This window comes from Theobroma cacao, chromosome 1 (genome assembly GCF_000208745.1).
Source record: "Theobroma cacao cultivar B97-61/B2 chromosome 1, Criollo_cocoa_genome_V2, whole genome shotgun sequence".
NCBI lineage: Eukaryota > Viridiplantae > Streptophyta > Magnoliopsida > Malvales > Malvaceae > Theobroma > Theobroma cacao.
The window spans coordinates 36655766-36671576 of NC_030850.1; the positions used below are offsets into that span (position 1 = coordinate 36655766).

The window sequence follows — 15811 nt, forward strand, 5'->3', positions numbered from 1 at the left end:
AGGTCTGATTTACAGTGGCATTGAGCAAGCTCTTTCTTTAATCTTCGGTAACCATTTTTGGAAAGGCAAACAGACAAGCATGTAGATAAGAAACTTATCAAGATTTCAATGATTATCCGTGAATGCAGATTATGAATATACGTTCGTGAATTTATATTATGAATATCGAATTTCGTTAAATATAATTTTTTATGTGAATTCGATATTGAATACGTTTTTGTTCAAAATATTAATAATTTTGATGTATTTAACTTTCTATACTTCAAAATTAGTCTCTATGTACCTACTTTTACATCACTATGTAATTTATTAGTCTAAAAGGTTTGTTCATTTTTACCACTTCAACCTTTCTGTTCAGCAGCTATAAATAACTCTCTCATGGCTGAGAGCAACAGCAAACAAGATTGATTACAAGCCAAACGATAAGAGAAAAACGCAATGAGGCAAATGTTATCTTCCTTTCCCTTCCTTGATCTCTTCCTCTTCTTCTTCATCTTCACTTCCACCTTCCATGCCGTAACTTCCACTGATCTCATCCGGGAGACCTGCAAGAAATGTGCAGGGAGAGACCCAAACCTCAGCTACAACTTCTGCGTGACTTCTCTGCAAGCCGCTCCCAAAAGCCACTGTGCAGATGATCTTCGCGACCTTGGCATGGTATCCATCAGGCTCGTCCGCCGTAACTTAACGAACACAAGGTCGTACGTTGAGGAGCTCCTGAAGAACAAGAAGCTGGTCGACCCTTTCGTAAGATCATGCTTGCATGATTGCTTCAATCTCTATTCTGATGCTATCCCTTCCACCAAAGAGGCCATCAAGGATTACAAGTCCCAGCACTACGACGATGCTAATATTGATGTGAGTGCAGTCATGGACGCCGCTACAACTTGTGAAGATGGGTTCAAGGAGAAAGAAGGTGTGGTTTCGCCATTGACGAAAAGAAATAACAATACGTTCCAGCTGTCTGCTATATCAATTTCGATCGTAAACATGCTTCGGATGAATTAGAATTAGTTTACCAGGGTCACTTAGTTCATCAATTTTAGCTTGAAAAATGGTTGACAGATCTTTTGTTTTTCTTATTCATATTCTTTGTTTTCGTTGCCTGGTTTTTTCATGGGGATGAAGGGTTGGAGAGATTTTCAGGGAAGCTTCCATTGAAGCGAACTTTGAAGGGTGACTTGTAATTAATCTATGTCTTGCATAATGATTACTATTACTTGAGTTTTTCTTGATGTAATCTTACTCTTACATCACATCAATCCAAAGAGTAAAGGGATTAACCTGTCTGTGTGCTATCATTCACGTGGTGAAACCACGAGTTTCATATCCATTTCAGGATTGCTTCGAGTCTGAGGCAAAAATTGTGATATATTCTTGCTTCGGTTGTTCAATAACAAACAAAAATCATGAACAGTGGCTAAAAGCCTGCAGAATTCCATCTTTAAATAGCTTCTACAACAACAAAGCTGCCAACTTATATCCTTTAATGGTTTTTACAACAACAAAGTCATGAGCAGCCAATTTCTCTCTACTTTTTTACAGGCTTCCTTGGCAACAGTTTCTATTGATTATTCTCCCCTTTCCATAACTTCAACAGCCAAAAACGTCCAGGAGGAAAACAAGAGGCCATCATTCAGCCAGTGAATCTGGTAATAAAATGCTTGAAAGAACTGAAAAAACAATGCAATACAAAGAGCAACAGCTAGGCTTAAAAGAACTTAAAAAGCAATGCCTTACCCAAAGGCCAGAAAACATTGACAATGTCAGGACAGCGGCAAATGTGAAAAGAAGTACTTGAAAGGTGAAGAAAGTCACCATGCAATACAAAAAGTTTATTGCGAGTTGAAATCTGCTGTTGTTTGGTGCTAGAAACAAGTTCAGGTAGTACCCCACCAAAACAGATTCAGATTGTCAGTCTTAATCTCATTATGAGGAGTAAATTTGATACAAACACCTAAAATATTGAACACCAAAACAGAGTAGAAGACATCGTTCTTCTTTTTGAATGAAATTCAACGAGACACCCTTGCTTTCCACAGATTAACCAGCCATTGGATGGTTATATATGTACGCAATAGCGAGATTACATGAGTCAATCTTGTCAGCTTCCTTGTCTGGAATTTCCAGCTTGAACTCCTCTTCTAATGCCATTACAATCTCCACATTGTCCAAGCTATCCAAGCCCAAATCGTTTTGGAAATGGACATGAGGTGTCACCTGCAAGTGATTGAGAAAGATGCATTTGAACTCTCACAGTTAATAATTACAAAAGAACCAAAGCAGTGAATAGAAATTCATAAAGGAATGAGGAAGAGTAGTACTTTAGAAATAAACAAGGATCAGGAAATAGCATAACAAAGAGAAAAGTATGATATTAGAATATACTACATAGGAGCATCAGTGAAGAACAATACCTTACAGGTTACTCATGATATTCAAAAGAAAGATGAAGCAGAAATGATAAAATAGTTGTGAGTCACTTGGGAACAAAGTTAGCTCTTCAAATATTGTCATGGCATTACAATGAGGAGATAACATATATTAAACAAGAGAGAAAGAATAGTTAAAAGATTTAAATCTATCTTAACAGATAGGAGAATTACGAAACTGGGTTAATGTTACCACAAACATGTTTCAATCAGCTATTACAGTAGAGCATTTGGACTCAACATCCATTGGCAGCCATGAGCATTTAAAGAAACCGTTTCAGGATGGTCTATATACACAACAAAATTGAAACCAAGGAAATCATTTTTGGGGAAGGCAAAGCAAATGCTTCTTTTTCACAAATCAAATATAACAAAGAAAGGCAAAAGATAACATAACAGAACAAACAATAAAACATACATTGTGGCAGAAAATCCAACATAAAAGATTAGAAAACTAGCATGGACTCAAGAGAATAAAAGGAGTAATAGGTTACCAATGAGAAGGACCAAGCTAAATCAAAGGAAGAGGACTAGAATTAAAACACAGCAAACTACTGACACAAACAACAAAAACCACAGCATTGTGGCACACAAAAGCAACTACACCTCCCTCTTACTTCTAGTTAAGAATTATGCCCTCAAAAATTCATGAGCTTTCAAGATTCAAGGTTATCTGTCTTGTGTGAAAGAACTTAAAAACTGACACAAGCCAACACCTCGCATAGAAATTCTCACTTCCCACTAGAATAAGCAGAATTAAAATTCTAAGAATTGAGACCTCCATCAAATAGTTTATCTCAAGGCTATGCCAGCATAGAAGGGAGAATAATCCATCAAAATTTGTTTTTGAAATCATTCAATTGTTCCTTTTAAGATACATGACAAAATCATTGAGCTCGAAAATTTAGCACAACTCATGCTGCAAATATAAGCTTCAGCCAGCTAATTACTAAACTAAAGTTGCTTAAAATGAGACAATTAACGTGAATGGCCATAAAACAAATGCAATTAAATGATTATACAGAACAATCTTAGAATTTTAAATCTAATTATCTAGAAATCCAGACAAAAGCCATCAGATCAACCAATCAAAGTGATAATTAAACTGATCAGAAAGATACAATAAAACAACATCTAATTCCCCTAACAAAAGAACAACAGCAAAATCATTTCTTTCTCAGCTCCCAACTAAAGAAATATAAGAATCGAGGATTTGGTTGAAACCCAGAGAGGAAATTCTCGAAATGGAAGTGAGCTTGAGGGAATGACCTTGGACGGATCGACTTTGGGGAAGCTTTTGACGACGTCGAGGACTCTGTCGATTACTTCCTCTTTCGTTAGGTGATCGTCGTCCGATGAAAATAACCTGATGGAATTGCAGAGACTCCATTGCAGCTGAGGTTTTGATCCGGTTGCAGCTAGGGTTCGAACAGGTACTCGAATGTGGCGAAGTACGGCTGCTCTGAGTGCCATTTCTGTTTCCTCTCGAGTCGAACCTGGGGCTTCGAACTGTTGGCAGCTAAGCAGTGAATTAGCATAGTATATATATGTGGGTATGGCTGATATTTCAGATGAGTTCGAGGTTATTTTGGTCTTTTCCTATAAGGCTGTTGATCTTTTCGCCCTGTGAATACATGAAATAGTATTACGTAATTAAGTGGTAATATATACATATTTATATAACAATAATACATCAAATATAAATTCGAGTTAACTCATGAGGAATTAATTCAAAAAATCGACTCAAATACAACGAGTTTAGTGAGTTACTATACAGTACTCAACTAAACTCGAAAATTCACATTTTATTGATATAAAATTCGAAATAATTCAAATTCAATTTTTACCCTACTTAGTCTTATAATCATTTTATTATAACGCGATAAAACCTAATCCAAATCTAAAATATTATTTCAATTTACTTGAAATTCTATCTAATTTTGATTTGTGTCAAAAATTTGAATTTAATACCTAAACCATATGAAAATGTTAAATTTAATCTTTCTATTATCATTCATACAAATTAAAGTTTTATATTTTAAAAATTTATTAATTTTAATTCAATTGTTAATTTATTGCTTCAATTTACTTGAAAGTCAATCTAATTTGGTTCATGATATTCAAAAGTTTAACATGGAATAGTACAAGAGAAATTTATATTTATTATATTTTAAATTGAATGTCTAAAGTTTCACTCTAAAGTATTCCAAAATTATATTTCATTTCTTTTTTATACCTAAGACTATTAATAGTATTCTATGTTTTTGAAAATCGTTTTCCTTTCTGTTTTTTATTTTTATTTTTTAAAATTAAAAACCAATATTAAATATTGGTATCTTAAAATAAAAAATTAATATAAATAAATTTTAAATGAAAATTTCCTTTCTTATAATATGTGGAAATAACATTTAATATTAGAATTAAGAAAATACATATATATTTAGAAAGTACTAAAAACAATTGGGATATAATCTCCAATGGTAAATTGGCAATAACCCAATAATAATCACATTTATAATTTTAACATTTTTCCCTTTATTAAATGGAAACTTAGTTGCAGTAAAATCTACAGGTTATTTGAAAAAGATTTGATCATAATCTCATGCTAAGTGATTGAATATGTAATGAAAGATTTATACTGTATTAATATGTAAATCGAATTTTTTAAACTGATACGAAAAGATAAACTTAACATTTAATGTTTTAATTTTCAAGGTTGCATATAAACAAATACTATCACTTTTTATTGAACTCGATGTTTTTAAAAAACAATCAATGATTTTATTTTTATTTTGATCAAATAAACTTTTTCGATTAATTATTTTTAATTAAAACGATACTTGTCATTTTATACAATATGGTGTTACGTGAAATGTTAATATATCGTAGTGCATGATGATGCGACATGATTCTACTATCATATGGTATTTTTACTATTTACGTCAATGTTATGTGACACAAAAAATGAATAAGTGGTATTTTGATTAATAATAATTAATTAATTTTTAATTATAAATACTTAAAGATTTATATAATTTTTTAATAGTTTAATATTTTTTAAAATATTATGTCAAAAAAATAACGAAAGTATTATGATATATTAATCATATTTATTTTAATTTTATTTTTTAAAAAGTTTTTAAAAATACAATCTATAGTAGTATTACTTGTATTAGTAAGATTAAATATTTTTTCATAAAGAAAAAATGGTGATGCTAAAATAAAATATATTTCCCAACGTTTTGAAAAAATTGAAAAATTTTGTTCGTGGATTTCGATTCAAATCATTTTCGCGTCTCTCATCTCTCTTTCTTTCTCTCTCTCCAAATATAAATAAACTCTGAAAATTAATCACCTAAAAAAAAGAAAAGAGAGAGGGAGAGGGGGGGCTAGGGATCTCGATCTAAATTTCGATCTCTCCGGCGACGCCTTCGACTTGTTTCCGGTGAGATCTCAATATCGGATCCGATCTCGACCCGATCCATAGTAATCTCCTTACTTAGATCCGAATAACCATGGCTCCAGTTTCGGCTCTGGCCAAGTACAAGCTGGTTTTCTTGGGGGATCAGTCTGTCGGGAAGACCAGCATCATCACTCGCTTCATGTACGATAAATTCGATAACACCTATCAGGTAATAATTATAGTAATCAAATGCTCTTTGTATGTTAATTTACGATCCGCTCTTTATTTTTCTTTGGGGTAGCAGCTTGGATCTGATTCCTTTCTTTCTTTTGAATCTTTGGTTTTTCAGTTTTATGTTATTTGATTATGATTCAGTTTCCTATAGTTTGCCTATGGTTCTTTTAGATCTTTATTTCTTCATTTCTAAGGTTATATACGCGTCTCTACTTTGTTAATCAGGCGACCATTGGTATTGACTTTCTATCGAAAACAATGTACCTCGAAGATCGAACAGTTCGATTGCAGCTCTGGTAAGGCATGAATTGTCATTGTTCATTTTACGCTATTGTATTCTGGACTTTTACGGGCTTTCACAGCATAGCTTGCTAGTGAATACCCAATTCAGATTCTGGATTGTTTTCCGTGAATGTTTAGAGTTCTCTTCCAAGCCTTGCTTTGTTATTTAGTTGGTGTGATGCCTTCGTAGAGAATGCATTTTGCGATGCTCGTGTTTGGCATGGAATTATATTTACTAGCATGCTGAATCTTGGATTGTCATGCATAAGTTTTTCGCTGTTGATTGGAGATTTTGGTTTCATTTGTTACTTGGATTGTGTCTTGCTGGGCCTTATAGCTGTCAATATCCCCTGTCAGTATCTGATATCATTATTAACACCGTTACCAAGGATCACATATAATGAACAAAGATGAAACCCTTTTTCTCGTACGTTTATTGGTTTTATTCATGATAAGCATGAGATATTTTTTTCAAAATATTTGACAAGAGTGGCTTTTTTGATTTTTATATGCTTAACCTTTATTTCAGGGATACTGCAGGACAGGAAAGATTCAGGAGTCTTATTCCAAGTTACATTAGGGATTCCTCTGTGGCAGTCATTGTGTATGATGTTGCGAGTATGTTATTGTTTCACTTTGTCCCCCATTTTTATAATCTTCCTATCTCATATATTGCTTGTTCAGTTATTTTGTTTTCTGCTTGTTTGCACAGGCAATAGGTTGCCAATTTGTGAAATGCATTTTTGCAAATTGATGATCATACTTTGTTGATTGTTCATTTGCTTAATAAAAGTGGATGAAGTTTACCAACTTTAATTTCGATGGTGTAGGCAGGCAGTCCTTCCTAAATACTTCGAAGTGGATTGAAGAGGTGCGGACTGAACGGGGTAGTGATGTTATCATTGTGCTTGTTGGGAACAAAACAGATCTTGTGGACAAAAGGTATTATTAATTGATTATCATGATTGGACTTTCTTGTGAAAAAGGTAGATTGCCTTCCTTTCTAGGTTACAATTGCCTTGGCATCAGTTAGTGCTCATTACCTATAGTGTAAAATTGAAGAAGGGAACTTACTGGTTTGACGTTTTTCCCAGAGGAGCAATATCATCAGGGGTATTCTTGCATTTAATGAATATTCACTGTTTGATCTTGTGTTCATTCCTTGTGCATTTTGTGGTTTATTTGACAGGCAAGTCTCAATAGAGGAAGGAGAAGCCAAGGCTCGTGACCTTAATGTTATGTTTATTGAAACTAGTGCCAAGGCTGGCTTTAATATCAAGGTAAATCATTGGTAATCTGCCATGAAAATTCCTAGAAATATTATATTGACTGTGTGCTAGATGCCGATGGAAATTAATGTGCTTAGTGCTTGGTCTAGATCCTTGTCAAATACTATTGGCATCCTTTTTGTTTTGGCATAAATATTAGGAGTGAGATCAAGCATCTAATCACTGAAGTTTGATCAGTTTTTTTTCTTTTACTTCTGCATCAACTCCATTATATATAATGGATGCAACAGTTGTTAAAGAATTGTTTAATATTCATCTTCAATCCTGCATGACAATTATGGCAGCATTAGCTGATGTTATATCTTTTCTAAGAATATTCTCTTCCTCCATCAGCATAATTGAGCAATATATTGAGTTCTCTTTTAATCTCTCTACAGGCTCTATTTCGGAAGATTGCAGCTGCCTTACCTGGAATGGAAACACTTTCTTCAACAAAGCAAGAAGACATGGTCGATGTCAATCTGAAGTCTACCAACGCAAATGCATCTCAGTCGCAGCAACAGTCTGGAGGATGTGCCTGCTGATAACGCGCATCGATGATCAGAGCTCCAGCTTTTCGACCTTTCTTTTGTGCTTCTGTGATCCTACAAAGTGCTTGTAAAAAAAATCTGTCCTCCCCCCTTTTGTTTTTTGTAGCATTGGGCTTTTGGGTTGGGTCATCAAATGTTGGAAGGATATAACTGTTGAGAGAGGAGACTTGGTTATGGTAGTTAGGCTAGTCCTAACCTGTCCTATATATTTGTAAGGTTCTTGTGATCTCAGACAATTGTGCCAATATTACTGTTTAGTCATATATTCAGTTTGGGTTTTTTGTTAAATCAATAGTGCATTGAAATGCTTTTTGACTATGTAATGAATATCAGCTTCAGATTAGCAATTTTCCTTGCCACACTCTGTGTTGGCTGATGCACTGAGACCCCTTTCCCTTTCCCTCTTTCTAGTTCTTGATTTTGGCAAAAAAAATGGCTTAGTCATCCTTCTTCTGCAATTGCCAATGGATGATCTTGGGCATTTGGGCACACTTTTCTTGAAGACAAGTTTTGCTGCAAATGGGGTTGTTGCATTCTGTCTGCCAGAACTTTGAAGAAAAGATTCAAGAAAAAGAAATGAAAAAAAATTTATTTTTTATTTAATATCCAATAAAGCTTTTGAATTATAAACAATTATTTAACTAAATTTTTAATTTTTTATTACCTTCGAACGAGTTGTGGAACTTTTATTTTGAATAAGTAAACTTTTAGAAATAACGTAAATATAATTATCATTAATTTTAATGACAATTGTTATTATTTATCTATGTTTCTAATGTAACATATTCACATGTCTTGGATGATAATTCGGTTGGCATCGGAATCATAAAAAAAAAAAAATTCTGATTCTTTTGATTTTTTTTCCACTAATCGGTTTTTCCAAAAAAATTTTTCTTTCTTCATATATATATATAAATTTCATACCAATTGATGATTGGTAACTTCACAAACATATCACGTGGATAAAAAATAATAATTATTATCGAGTCTAATAATATTTTAATATTTTTATTAGTTTTAAGCACTTATTTACCCCAAAAATAAAAATTTAAAAAATTCGTCTAAATGTAATATAATATTAAAAATTTGTTTTAATAATAGTGTATAATTAAATGAATTTTAGATACTATTTTTTTTTTACATATATTTCCCTTCATATCTTGGTTGAAAGTTGAGGCGAATTTGAACCGTTAAGTGCGCAGACATGAATAGAGCTGAACTTTCTCCACCAAAACCTGCAATCATGAAACTCGACTCTCTCTTTCCAATCTTCCAATAAGCTCTTGGTGGCATTGCGGGGTTGTCGGTTTACGATAAGTATAACTCGTTACTTCCGCCAAGATAATCGATTACTAACAAAAAGATCTTCCTTTCTTTGGGTTTATTTAACAGTCTCACTGCATCTTCTTGCTTTGATTCAACGGTCCAACCTGCGCAGCATGACAGGTAAGGCCCCCTTGCTTTCTCTTTTTCTGCTTCCTTACGCCAAATACTTTACTGGGTTCTCATCAGAATCTAAATTGAATGGTTGGTATTTGTTTTCAGGACTCCTGAGTCTGATAAGATTCCTTTTAAGCAATACTTTCTTTTTCTATTTTTTTTTGTGTCTCTGAAATTAGCAAAGAAGAAGACTGATATATCTCCAATGATCCCAAGTTGATCCTCTCGGGTTTTCTTGTTACTAGGCTTGTTCTGGTGATTTGTAATGATTATGATTCTTTACCAGTTGAGTTTTTGCTTAATACTATTTGGAATATGGCAACTAATGCAAAGCTGAAATACTGTCTGTTTAGCTTATTTTCTTGTGAATATCCACTTGGTTTTAGCCAAAGACTTGGTTTTCGTTTTATGTTTGGTAATATAACTCTGAGAGGCTTGCTAGATTTGTTTGTTTGTTTTTCTTTTCTTTCAAATATTCCTAATTTTTGCTCTATAAAAATGTACTGTTAATTTTGAAAGACACAGATACTGTTTAATCTCTCGTTCCTGTCTTTATAGAACTAAATATTTGTGTTGGAAGTGTGATTAATGTGAAGTTTGTAGTGCTGGGACTTGGATGAATCTGTTTCATATACAACTTGTTAACTAGAATTAGTCCTCTTGATGTAAGAACATTGATCTGTTTCATTAATTTTTAAGATAGTTATGTTTTCGATTATAAATGGTTAGATGAAACTGTTTACACTTTCAATTACAGATAATCAAGAACCGATTCTGAACAAGGATGAAACTCTAATGGATCAGACACCATTTCTTAAACTCAAGCGCTGGCAATGGTGGCTTTTGGTGGCAATCAATATTTTCTTCCTCATTGCTGGCCAAGCTGCTGCAGTTCTTCTGGGGAGATTTTACTATGATCAGGGTGGAAATAGTAAATGGATGGCCACTCTTGTGCAAACTGCTGGCTTCCCAATCCTTTGCTTCCCTTTCTTTCTTCTTCGTCCCTCTCGGGAATCTTCAGCTTCTACCACCTCACCTTCCATCAAAACTCTTGCTTTGCTCTACTTTGTTCTTGGAGTACTCGTAGCTGGTGACAATATGTTGTATTCTGTTGGGCTCTTGCACCTCTCAGCCTCTACATATTCCCTCATTTGTGCTACCCAATTAGCTTTTAATGCAGTTTTTTCTTTCTTCCTTAATTCTCAGAAGTTCACTGCTTTAATTCTCAACTCTGTGGTCATTCTTTCATTGTCTGCCGCTCTAATAGCAGTCAATGATGATTCAGAAGGACCATCAGGAGTTTCCAAGGGGAAGTTTCTCCTTGGCTTCCTCTGTACCGTTGGAGCTTCTGCTCTTTACTCTCTTTTGCTCTCCCTCATGCAACTTTCTTTTCAGAAGGTTTTGAAAAAAGAAACATTTTCTGTGGTTTTGGAAATGCAAATTTATACATCACTTGTTGCCTCCTGTGTTTCAACTGTGGGTCTCTTTGCAAGTGGGGAATGGAAGACTTTGCACCACGAGATGAAGGACTTCAACAGCGGAAGAGTTTCTTATGTGCTGACTTTGGTTTGGACTGCTGTAACTTGGCAAGTATGTGCTGTTGGTGTTGTCGGCTTGATTTTTGTGGTGTCTTCTCTCTTCTCCAACGTAATCAGTACTCTATCTTTGGCTGTTACTCCTCTAGCTGCTCTGGTAGTCTTCCATGACAAGATGAATGGTGTGAAGGTAATTGCTATGCTTCTGGCTCTCTGTGGCTTTGCCTCTTATATTTACCAAAATTACCTAGATGATAAAAAGGCAAGGAGGTCACAGACTGATGTTCAGGAAAACCATGATAATTCTTCACACTAACGATCTTGATCCCGATACATTTGGTAACAATGCAAATAAGACTGTCATGGATAGTCTTTTATCAATTTTTATTTTTACTGCAATTGTACCATTCTATCTCTCTTTCCTTTCATCCTAAACACAGTTATTAACCTTGTAGATGTTCTTTACAGTGAAATTATGGCTTAATTTGTTGGTTCAGCTGGTAGTTGTTGAATGAGTTGAATAAATACCACATAAGCAATCTAGAACCTGTCATATGAGATTGGTTTGAGTGTTTAATACTAAAGCTTTGGCATTGATCGAAACTGAGACATATTTTAGAACCGAACAGAGATTTTCTTCCTGTCTAGTTTTGAATATATTCTTCAGTGACATAGGAAACTTAAATGGACCAAACCATATGAGTTACTTTGGACATGCAATACAACCAACAAACTAACAGAGGTTGGTTTGATCTGCATAACTCTAGATCGAGTTGCCTGACCTTCAAACGATCTGAGAGTTTTGATTTTGATTATCTTATAAATCTGTTCTTCTTATGATTTCTTGTTTAAACATAGTATCATAGGACACCTATTTTTACAAAGGTAGAAGAGGTGTGAATTTGAACTAATTCCTCTAGTAGGTAGAATTGTTACAGGAACATGGAAGAGACCAAATTTCCAGCCGGAAACCAGAACGAACAACAAATTCTACTGACTTTTCTCGAGCCATAGATGATTTTGACAGCCGTGCAAATTTGACCCTCAACAGGTCTTCTCCCCCTTCATCAATGCATAGAATGCATTAAATGAAAGGGAAGTGTCCCTTAGAAATCTCGAACACCCTGCCTCCAGCCTCCCTTTGAACCAGGAAAGGAGCTTCATTCACTCACAATTCAGCTTTACATCTTTATCAGAAACGGTTTAACAGTTTGACTTGGAAGAAAAAAAGAACAAGACAGAAACACGAGACAAGAAGATAGGGGAAGCTTCTCCAAAACAGGTGCTTCGTGTCACATATTGCCAAGCGAACACGACATTAGACTTTAGACTACTTGCGAGGCAACTTCTTTTGATTGACAGTAACATTTAATCTTTGTCTTTTCACAATGCGAACGCCCTGCAACTTTTTTTGGGTTTAGATTATCTATTAATCTAATCCCAACCCCGAGATGATTTGAACCCAAAATCTCTTTTTAATCATCCGAAAACATACTTTTCTCCCTCGTTGCATCACACTGTACTCATTTCCCTCTTTAAGAAATATATATTTGGTGCTTGAATCCACCTAATTAGTAGAAAAAAAAAAGGGTTTTGTCCCCCCATTCAAATGCAGAGTACAGTCTGCAAAAAACTTTGTTTTCACTATCTTAATATAGTACTGCATCGTGTTAAGCATGCTGCCAACAAGACAGACCTAACCTCCAACAATGGCAAAAACCCAATCAGGAAATGTCGTTTAAGTTCAGTAAAACGTTTGTTATTCAAGCCATTTTTGTCCTGAATGTTCGCTTCAAATCTAAATTTGCCAGGGCATGTCCTTGAGATTTTCATGTCCCACACTCTTAATAACCCCCTACCCTACACACCTTTGTATTCCAACCAAAGCTTGATGTTGATGGATATAGAATAAAATCTCTTGCTCTATACACACACATTATTTGAAAATTTGCTCATCTATTTCCTTGAAACTTCATATTTAAAGATTGGCATTAAACTTTTTCTTTAAGTCAACAACCGTACTAGTACCGATGAACAGCAAATCAACAACTTTAATGAACAAAGTTTAAAAGTATTAATCATCGAGTTGATATTAATAAATTTTAAAAATATAAAATCTCGATATGTATAAATTATGATAGAGAAAACATTATATTAATATCAATCAACATCACGTCCATAATTTTATTGAAAGAATTTGAAGAAGGTTATGATTGAATTGACATTAATAAATTTTAAAAAATATTCTATTTATTCAAATTATAATAGAAGAATAAAATCTAATAATTTGACAAAGTACAACGACTAGAATCATAAATGTGTTCAAAAATATTTGTGAAGAAGGTATTGTGTAGGATTTGTCTACTAGTTCTATTAAGCTAGCCCACGCTTTCGGCCAAATGATTAATTACAGGCCCTACTATATTAAATGGCTTAAAGCCTTAAACCCATGGTATTAGAGTAAGTTACGTATGTACAAACAGTTTTAAACCAAGGGGATAGAGGGGGAAATCATTGCCTAGTGATTATGAACCAAACCAGCCAGGCTTAGGCTTGAGATCAACCTACTGCAACAGGCTGGACCAGGGCACCTAGGATCACGAAAGAAAGCCACACCCCCCCTCCCCAAAGATTAATCGAATTCCAAGCTTTTCTTTTAGGGTTAGATCAAGGGAGAGAGACTTCTTGGAAGCATCTGAAGAAAAGGGCAGATTTTGTTCTCTAGTGCAACTCTTTTGCAGAGCTAGGCTTGCACCCTTTTCTCTTCTTTCTTTGTTTGTTTTTTTCCTTGGGGAGTTTGGACTTAGGACCTCTTGCTTGAATAAAATAGTTTTGCCTTTGATTCTTCATTCACTGTCTTAGGGATAAGCTCAACAACCCAATAATGGAGACTTAGAGAGATGATATTTTTATTTTTCATTCCTATTGCTTAAACCCTAAAAATAAATAATACGCTTTTGGGTTCTTTTATGTACTATCCTTTGTCTGTATATAAATACATTATTTAGTGAATGGAGTAAAAATTTTAAAATTGAAAATTATCAAAAAATAAATATGCATAATTTTAAAAATTATTTATTATGAATTTTTATTGTTTCACATTAATAAAATGAAATTATGTGATTAAGTAATAGTATATAAGGTTATGCCAATGATTGGTTTTGGTGTTAAAATGTCAAACACTTCGAATATTGTACACCAAATACTCCAAAAATCGTTCTAATCAAATAAAAAAATTGAACTCACTTCGATTGGATCGATTTTTTGGATTTGGAGTGAGTTTGCTCAACTCTAATATTACGACCGACGAAATTTTATGTGAACCCAAATTAGCCACAAAATAATAGTAAGCGAAAATGATAGATTTTATGGTGGAAAGAGAAAAATTATAAGAAATAAAAAAAAGTGAGGTGTTTAATTATTTTTCTGTTTTGCATTTAATTTGGATGGAAAATTTCAAGAGACCCCAAATTGAATATAGCACATGGAAAAGGTCAGACAATATTAATAACACCATTGATATTCCTCTCTCTTTTGTTTTAGGTTAGAAATTTCCATTAAATTTTTCAACCATAAAACTTAACAACCCTCTTTGCTTCCTTTCTTCTTCTCCATCTAATGTTTTGCTCCAAAAAATTTAAGGACCCAGAGTTTTGAATTTCAGTGCCAACACTGTTTGGAGGAAGAGAAAATGAGAAAGAAAAAAAAAAAAGCAGTGCATGGCCTTTAAATCAAAACAAAAATGGTGGGAAAAGTAAACAAATCGGACGGTAGAAAGGCCAAAAGGACATGGGAACCGTGTACTAAATTGGTATTCTCTAGGGAATCACAAAAAATGCACACACGCCACCCAGACGCAGGGACCAGACCAAAGGGAGAGAATAGGGCAAGGTTGAGAGCATCCCCCTTTTCCTAGATCACGTTTGACCCACTTTTTCTGACCGTTAAATAGCCTGTGCTGGATTAATCTGATCGAACCCAAAGGGTCCTACTGATTAACTTCTGGTCCCACTAATATGCCCCATAAATAAGACCTTGTTTGTCAAGTTAAAAGGTTCGAATCTATTTCGGTTTAAATCGGAATAATCGATCCAATCGATGAACGATTTATTCGATTATTTTAATTAATTTTTAATAATTCATAATTTATAATCAAATCAATCAAAATATTAACCATATTTAGAATATAAATAATAGAATCAAACAAATCGATCAATAAAATTTGATTAATTTTAATTTTTTTTAAAAAAATTAAATTAATCTGTTAAATTTACGAATATGTTGTTGGGTTAGTGCAGCGACCAGAAGCATGGGAGAAAGAGGTGATGGGTGATGCTCCACTGACACTGGCATTTGTTCCGTCATATGTCAAGCACTTTCTCACTCTTATTAATTTGGGTGTGTGGCTGAGACCTCAGCCCTCTCTTTCACTTCTTCCAGTCCCCGCCATTAAGATAGCCCCATTGCCTACTCCATTTCTTTTCTTTTTCTTCTTTTTAAATGTTTCCTAGGCCCACCATCAACCACATTGCTTTTATGCCACCTCATTGATTTTGTCCACGTGGCCCCACCACCTCACTCGATCGACTTCTCGTAATTTGCTCGAACAAATCGTAATTAATCACAATCGATGGATTAATTTTTTCGATTTCAATATTAATCAGTT

General features: G+C 34.2%; 4 protein-coding genes across 5 annotated transcripts; 3 read left to right on the top strand and 1 right to left on the bottom strand.

Annotated features, from left to right (window-relative positions):
• On the top strand, positions 352 to 1187 carry LOC18614550 (putative invertase inhibitor). The gene has a single exon (XM_007052352.2). The coding sequence runs from the start codon at positions 439 to 441 to the stop codon at positions 1006 to 1008; it is 570 nt and encodes a 189-aa protein (XP_007052414.2). The 5' UTR covers positions 352 to 438; the 3' UTR covers positions 1009 to 1187.
• LOC18614551 (acyl carrier protein 1, mitochondrial) lies at positions 1712 to 3948 on the bottom strand. The gene is made up of 2 exons (XM_007052353.2): positions 3702 to 3948; positions 1712 to 2220 (listed from the first exon to the last, which is right to left on the bottom strand). Exons 1-2 carry the CDS (start codon positions 3903 to 3905, stop codon positions 2044 to 2046), a joined length of 381 nt encoding a protein of 126 aa, XP_007052415.1. The 5' UTR covers positions 3906 to 3948; the 3' UTR covers positions 1712 to 2043.
• Positions 5686 to 8517, top strand: LOC18614552 (ras-related protein RABH1b). The gene is made up of 6 exons (XM_007052354.2): positions 5686 to 6064; positions 6295 to 6365; positions 6881 to 6969; positions 7182 to 7293; positions 7541 to 7631; positions 8018 to 8517. The coding sequence occupies exons 1-6, from the start codon at positions 5948 to 5950 to the stop codon at positions 8162 to 8164; spliced, it is 627 nt and encodes a 208-aa protein (XP_007052416.1). The 5' UTR covers positions 5686 to 5947; the 3' UTR covers positions 8165 to 8517.
• On the top strand, positions 9325 to 11684 carry LOC18614553 (probable purine permease 11). Of its 2 annotated transcripts, XM_007052356.2 has the most exons (3): positions 9325 to 9616; positions 9716 to 9895; positions 10368 to 11684. In XM_007052356.2, exon 3 carries the CDS (start codon positions 10406 to 10408, stop codon positions 11459 to 11461), a length of 1056 nt encoding a protein of 351 aa, XP_007052418.2. In that variant the 5' UTR covers positions 9325 to 9616; positions 9716 to 9895; positions 10368 to 10405; the 3' UTR covers positions 11462 to 11684. The 2 variants fall into 2 exon arrangements, with proteins under 2 accessions (XP_007052418.2, XP_007052417.2); XM_007052355.2 differs by lacking the exon at positions 9716 to 9895.

Excerpts from the sequence above, each read along its gene's own strand:
- LOC18614550 (XM_007052352.2), top strand. The coding sequence starts at position 439 with ATGAGGCAAATGTTATCTTCCTTTCCCTTCCTTGATCTCTTCCTCTTC.
- LOC18614551 (XM_007052353.2), bottom strand. The coding sequence starts at position 3,905 with ATGGCACTCAGAGCAGCCGTACTTCGCCACATTCGAGTACCTGTTCGA. Across the intron at positions 2,221-3,701 it reads CCAAAGTCGATCCGTCCAAG|GTGACACCTCATGTCCATTT; the intron begins GTCATTCCCTCA and ends AATCACTTGCAG.
- LOC18614552 (XM_007052354.2), top strand. The coding sequence starts at position 5,948 with ATGGCTCCAGTTTCGGCTCTGGCCAAGTACAAGCTGGTTTTCTTGGGG. Across the intron at positions 6,970-7,181 it reads CATTGTGTATGATGTTGCGA|GCAGGCAGTCCTTCCTAAAT; the intron begins GTATGTTATTGT and ends TCGATGGTGTAG. Across the intron at positions 7,632-8,017 it reads AGGCTGGCTTTAATATCAAG|GCTCTATTTCGGAAGATTGC; the intron begins GTAAATCATTGG and ends ATCTCTCTACAG.